The sequence below is a fragment of the Monoraphidium neglectum genome (genome assembly GCF_000611645.1).
Source record: "Monoraphidium neglectum strain SAG 48.87 unplaced genomic scaffold scaffold03267, whole genome shotgun sequence".
NCBI lineage: Eukaryota > Viridiplantae > Chlorophyta > Chlorophyceae > Sphaeropleales > Selenastraceae > Monoraphidium > Monoraphidium neglectum.
This window is the reverse complement of record NW_014010361.1, coordinates 39-6,368: the sequence shown is the minus strand read 5'-3', so window position 1 is coordinate 6,368 and position 6,330 is coordinate 39. Positions and strand designations below refer to the sequence as shown.

Here is a 6,330-nt window from a genome sequence, read left to right as displayed (position 1 = left end):
CTCGTGAAGTCGGTGTCGCCGGTGCCGGTGACGGCGACGTAGTACGTGCCCTCAGCCGGCAGGGTGACGGTGTTGGCGCCGGACAGCAGGGCGCCGGCGGTGTTGAAGGTGGCCAGCGGCGCGGCTGCGCCAGCCGCCCACACCTCCAAGCGCAGGTCGACGTTTGCGCGCGCTTCGCTGTTGGGAGACGCTGGCGTGATGGTAATGGTGACAGTTGCAGACCCCGCGCCTGCCGCAAAGGATAGCCAGTCTGAGTCGCCGGTGCGCTCGATGTTGCCGACGGCAGCCGCGGTGGTGCGTGTAGGATCGGCGGTGGTGGGGGTTCCCGCAAGGGGTGCGGCAGCAGCGATGGTGTTGCCGAGGTCGTCAGGGCGGTAAGTCATGAAGCCCCTGATGCTGGTCATGAGGCTGTTGGGGTTGGTCATGACAGCAAGGTCGTCCTCGAAGTTGTTGGCATTGGGGTACTCCCCCTTGCTGAACTGCGTAACGGGCTTATAGTAGCCAACCTGGGGGGCAGTTGCGCGATGGTGATCATGGGTGGTTAGGGGGGGGGGAGACTTCATAGGAGGCCAACCTAGGGGAGAAAATCTGGCGACGTGCTCCCTGCGCAAAACAGGCGGCCAACAAGTGCATGGAAGCAGGAGGGCTCGACCTTGCCCTTGCCCAGCCAAGTCCGCAGCCCCTCGGCCCGCTCACCCCCATGATCGGCGCCCAGATGCCGCTGCCGCCGTAGTAGGCGTTGCCCAGGGTGTCGCCGTCGTGACTGAGCCCCAGGCGGTGGCCCAGCTCGTGGCTGGTGGCCTCCCACACGTACTTGGGGTACCCAGAGCCCAGCTGGGCAGGGAACACAAAGGCTGTGCGAGGCGAGGGGAGCAGTACGTGCGTGGGGGTAGGTTGAGGGATTGGTGGCTCGACAGCAGGTGGGACGCCAGCGAGGGGTCAGGTGGCATGGCACAGACCGGCGCTCCGCAGCACCTGCAGTTTACACAAAGGCTGGGCACCCGGCGCCCTCCAGTGCGTGCAGCCCAGGCCCCCACCCTGCCGCGCACCAGGGTCGTAATAAGTGTTGCCAAACGTGTTCACGTAGGCGACGCCGCCTGCGCCAGAGCCGTACCAGTCGTAAGACGACCCCCCAATGACGGCTCGGGCGCCGTTGTCGGCCAGGTTGAGCTGGGCGCCGCTCGCGTCTGTCTCCTCAGTGGTGACGTCCACCTGCACGGCAGGGCAGGGCGCGGATTGTAAGGAAGAGTTGGGGAGGGGGTTCCTTGCCGACCGGCTTGGCACGGCCGCTGCTCTGCGCCAACGATGAGCAGTGGGCACACTTGCTTCCCCTATGCTTCAACCCAACAAGTGCAAAGCATGCTCATCACAAACGCGAGCCCGCCCGCCCTCTCACATCAAAAGCGGCGTAGTCCTCTGCCACAGCGCGCCAGATGGCAATGATGTTGCGGCGCTCGGTGTCGCTGAAAGTGGACGGCACGCCGTCCAGGTCATAGGGCGGCGTCACAATGCTGGGGCGGCTCGCGCTGTTCCAGGCTGTGCCGGTGGTGGTGTGGCCGGTGAAGTCCAGCACCAGGCGGCGCGGCGCGCCGGGGCGGCTATGCAGCTTGAACGCCAGGGACAGGTCAGTGGGGTCGGGGGCGCCAGCGACGGCAGTGCCGGGGGCCGCAGCAGGGGTGGCGCCGGCGGGCACGGCCATGCCCTCGCACGCGTAGAGCAGGCGCTTGTTGACCTTGTCATAGCCGATGTCGCGGTCGGTCAGAAGGCGCAGCAGCTCAGGGACATCCACACCCGCATTCCTGGCCACCTCGGCAATGTCGGCGCCGATCGCAGCGGCAGCATTCCTGCGTGCACGGACAGCATGCGAGCGGTGTGCAGGCGGTGAGTGTACTCTGTGGCCGTGAAGGCAAACAACAACGCTTTATAAGTGTCCACCACGGTACTCACTCGCGCCAGGCCACATTGGGGAGGTCCGGCTTGCCCGCGATGCAGCCAGCCACCAGGAAAGCCAACGCCACCGCAACCAGGGAGATCGACATCCTGAGGAACTGGCCTGTACCTTTGCAACAAGATGTGTAAGCCGTGTGAACGTCGGATTGCACGCACGTAGGTGCAAAATCTTGCTCTGATCGAGACTTCAAAGCGATGGGAATGAGACCTAACGAATTTTGCAATGGTTATTTCTGAAGTGGGTATGTACAGGGTATGGCCTTCTACTCGGATGCCTTGTTGGGCGTGGCCGCATCACTACACCTGCTGGTGACGTTCTCGGCCACCTTCACGACGCACGGTCTTTCAGGACAACGACACAGACAGTTGCATGGTAGCGCACTGTTTATTGACCGAGCCTTGCCTTTTTCATGGTCTGTAAGAACACAACACCACTCTGGCACACTCCTGGGCCCGGTTTGTGTACCCAAGGCCAAGATTGCAGCGCTGCGGCAAAGCGTGTCAGCTTTGGGCCTCCCATCAGCTGCCCGTGAGGCAGCCCGACGTTGCAGGCGTTGGCTGAAGTCCTCGTTGTGTTGCAGACCGATCTGGCGCCCGAACGGACTTGTTGTATCAAGTCAACCGCCCCGTGCGCTGAGCACCAACTGCGCCGCTGATGTGGTGGTTAATAATCCTGGGACCAACATGACTTTGCGGCCAAGTCAGAGCTGATAGGCAGCCAACAGCTAGAATTGTATTTTGAAGCCTGTAATATCAATACATGCCGTCTTACATCTGGAGTATACCTTCACGACCATGCAGGCAAACATGGGTTATCGCCCCACACTCAGGATTAGGGTCATGATCAAGCCAATGGTCGCCCGGTTCTGGAGCCATCCAGGCTCATGGGATGTGAGCCTCAAACTATGAAAGTCAGGGTGATGCCACCATACGCTATCTGGCCGCCATCGTACGCATCAAACGAAGCGCTGTGTGCCAAGTAGTGGTGTGCACAAAGCGAGTCGGGTATCCCCACGCACCCGCCAGCTCACTTGTAACGCATCAGCAATAGAATGCAAGCAGGCCGCGACAACACTTGGCCGTCACCAGAACGAGTCTAGGGCAGGGCTGCCACAGAAGCATGGGGCGCCCACAAATGCTTCCAGGCGGCCCCGCAACCACAGCCGTGCTTCGGCACGCAGTGCAGTAGAGCAGCAACTAGCCTCAGTGCGCTGCCAAGTCCTGTCAATGGGGGTGTGCCTTCGGGGTGTGCTGGCGTCAAACAGTTGTCTGCGCACACATCCACCTTCGGGTGGGTTGGGATGCAGCCCATACAAATCAGTCCACGTGTGCGCCCTCGCAGCAGCAGATTATAGTTGTTGCCACGCAGGGGTTCTTGCTGACTTGTCGCGCGCCCGCCCCCCCGCGCATGCACATGCAATCCTTAACAGCTAGCAATGTGCGACCGATGCTGCAAATTGAATCAGTTGTCAGTGGTCTTAGCTGGTCCGGCTGATGCTTCAAGCTTCAAGTTTGGCTCCTTGCTGGCCGGCTGCCTCAGCGGTTGAGTAGTTCTGCAGGAGAGGTGAAACGCAGCAGGCTACCCGCCAGGCCAACTCAGGCATTCCTGTGTCGCCAAACGCTGAGGAGGTTTCCAACCTTTGCAACTGTCTTCTGCACATTAGGCCAACGACCTCAGCTGGCTCGTGGGCAATCAAAAGTCGCCTCAACTGCTGCACACACCTGCATACCCTACTCAAGCCAGGCTCCTCTAGCTGAGCACACCTACAGTGACTTTTACTGGTAGTTGTTTTTCACATACATTTATCGGCAACTTGTGGCCCGCAAAGCACCCGTGCCCCTGTTGGCTGCTGTCCACATGAGTTTTTTGCCGCGAGCCCAGACAGAGGAACAACAGTGAGAACTTCATGTCGCAACGCACGCACCTCGCATGGCCGATCATTGCTAGCATCATACATCCTTGATTATAGAAATAAAGTTGTCAATTTATTAGCCACACAGTTTCACATGTCCTTGCCATCACAGCACACACTGATACTGTAGTTTGAAAGCAATCTAACAGCCAGTGCAGCTCGGCTAGCTGAGTCTAGAGCTGTAACGTTGCAGAATTGAGCGCTCGTCTCGACGAAAGACTACCATGGCCGCGCGCATTGGCCCGGTCGCGCTGGCCGCGATGACCGCATTCTTTTGCATTGTGGCCGGCTGCATGGCGCGCAAGCCAGATATGCCTAATGTGGCATGGAACGAGTGAGTTGAATGCTCGTTCTCGATCCGGGTGCTGTTGATGCTGTGCGCGCCTGGTCAGCTCCGTTGGCTGGCCAACGCAGTGCTATCAGCGTGATGCACAAACGTGGCTGCAAGCGACGCCTGCCTGCAGCACACGGGGTTGTACATGCGCTTGTACTGGCAGCCAGCAATGTTGGGCGACGTTCGCAGTGCCCTGAGGCTCACCCGCGAGGATGCAGCCTATTGCCACCAGTTGGACACTGCACCGCACCCCTGCACGCACAATTCCCCATCCGAGTGACCACAAACGTATCAGTCACCACAAACACCCTTACCCAGTGCGCCCTACACAAACTCTGCAGGAATGCTGCCGCCGCGATCGGCCCCGACATCGCCGAGGTGGCCAGGAACGCAGGTGTGGACGTGCGTGAGCTGGTACACGTCCTAAATGACCGCGACATCGGCTATGACAAGGTCAACAAGCGCCTGCTCTACGCGTGCGAGGGCATGGCCGTGCCCGCCGGTGCCACCCCCGCCGCGGCCCCCGGCTCCGCCGTCGCTGGTGCCCCCGACCCCACTGACCTGTCCCTGGCGTTCAAGCTGCACAGCCGCCCTGGCGCGCCGCGCCGCCTGGTGCTAGACTTCACAGGCCACACCACCACTGGCACAGCCTGGAACAGCGCAACCCGCCCCAGCATTGTTACGCCGCCCTACGACCTGGACGGCGTGCCGTCCACTTTCAGCGACACCGAGCGCCGCAACATCATTGCCATCTGGCGCGCCGTGGCAGAGGACTTTGCCGCCTTTGACGTGAGATTGGGAGCAGGCTCGCAGTTGTGTTGGCCTTGCTTAGCACTCAAAACTGGGTTGCAGCATTGAGAGGCATGCCCACTGCCCATCTTTGGCACCGCAGCGGTAGCCGCACCGAGCTGGTGAATAGGGAGCACCCTCCCCTATCCTTTCAATGCTCGACCTGCCCTGCTGCGCAGGTGGACGTCACCACTGAGGAGACAGACGCCAGCGGCGCCCAGATCAACCTGGCCGACAACGGCGCCCGCGCTGTCATTGGGGGCTCGTCTTACGACTGGTTTGGCTCAGGCGCTGGCGGTGTCGCCTACGTGAACACCTTTGGCAATACTTATTACGACCCCGGTGCGCAGCAGGGTGGGGGCCTAGGCATTGGCTGCACACACTGCTGGAGGGCTGCATGTGTTCAGATGGACATGCATGGCGGTGTAAATTGCAGGGGCTGTTGCCTGCGCTGTGCCACATGGGCCCGCGCTTACCTCCCAATTGCTTATGTCATCAACGACCTGACCTCAACCTGTCCTTACCTCTGCCCCCGCTTTGCACAGCCTTTGTGTTCCCTGCCCAGCTGGGCTCCGGCTACCCCAAGTACGTGTGGGAGGCCACCAGCCACGAGCTGGGCCACCGCCTGGGGCTTAGTCACGACGGCGACACCCTGGGCAATGCCTACTACGGCGGCAGCGGCATCTGGGCGCCAATCATGGGGGTGAGCGCGCTGGCTGGGCGCATGGTGTTGAAAGGCGAAGGTGGCCCCATCCGCTTCCGCGTGCTCGCTGCTGCTGGTTCCCTGCTCATGCAGCCTGGAGCCACAGCTCTATCGGTCCTGCCACGCCCTCCTCATAACCATTGCCAACCACCGCCCCTCTCCCTCGCCCCTCAGGTTGGCTACAACAAGCCGGTTACGCAGTTCAGCAAGGGGGAGTACCCCAATGCTAACAACTTGCAGGACGACCTCGCCATCATGACAAACCCTACCACCCTTATGACCAGTGCCAGGGGCTTCCTGGCCTACCGCCCCGACGACCTCGGCAGTACCATGGCCGCTGCAGCACCCCTGGCTGGCAACCCCACCGCCGCTGATCCTACGCGCACCACCGCGGCTGCCGTCGGCAACATCGAGCGTACCGGCGACTCAGACTGGCTATCCTTCGCGGCAGGCGCGGGGTCCGCGACTGTCACCATCGCCATCACGCCGGCGTCTCCCAACGGCGATGCGCGCGCCAATGTCGACTTGCGCCTGGAGGTTTGGGCGGCTGGCGCAGCCGCGCCGCTGGCCACCTTCAATACTGCCGGCGCCCTGCTGTCTGGTGCCAACACCGTCACCCTGCCGGCTGAGGGCACCTACTA

The 6,330-nt window shown here is 61.6% G+C and overlaps 2 protein-coding genes across 2 annotated transcripts in view; one reads left to right on the top strand and one right to left on the bottom strand.

Moving 5' to 3' along the window:
* Positions 1 to 2,039, bottom strand: part of MNEG_12482 (hypothetical protein) — a gene marked incomplete at both ends in the record, with an annotated part of 2,640 nt that extends 601 nt beyond the window's left edge. The window contains 5 exons of the mRNA XM_014039047.1: positions 46 to 506; positions 697 to 854; positions 1,050 to 1,212; positions 1,397 to 1,844; positions 1,948 to 2,039. Coding sequence (XP_013894501.1) covers positions 46 to 506; positions 697 to 854; positions 1,050 to 1,212; positions 1,397 to 1,844; positions 1,948 to 2,039 — 1,322 coding nt within the window. The remainder of the gene's footprint in view (positions 1 to 45; positions 507 to 696; positions 855 to 1,049; positions 1,213 to 1,396; positions 1,845 to 1,947) is intronic.
* Positions 2,040 to 4,087: 2,048 nt separating this feature from the next.
* On the top strand, positions 4,088 to 5,919 carry MNEG_12481 (hypothetical protein; the record flags this gene model as incomplete). Its single annotated transcript, XM_014039046.1, has 5 exons — positions 4,088 to 4,197; positions 4,539 to 4,986; positions 5,166 to 5,328; positions 5,532 to 5,729; positions 5,864 to 5,919. The coding sequence occupies 5 exons, from the start codon at positions 4,088 to 4,090 to the stop codon at positions 5,917 to 5,919; spliced, it is 975 nt and encodes a 324-aa protein (XP_013894500.1).
* Between the last annotated feature and the right edge of the window lie 411 nt (positions 5,920 to 6,330).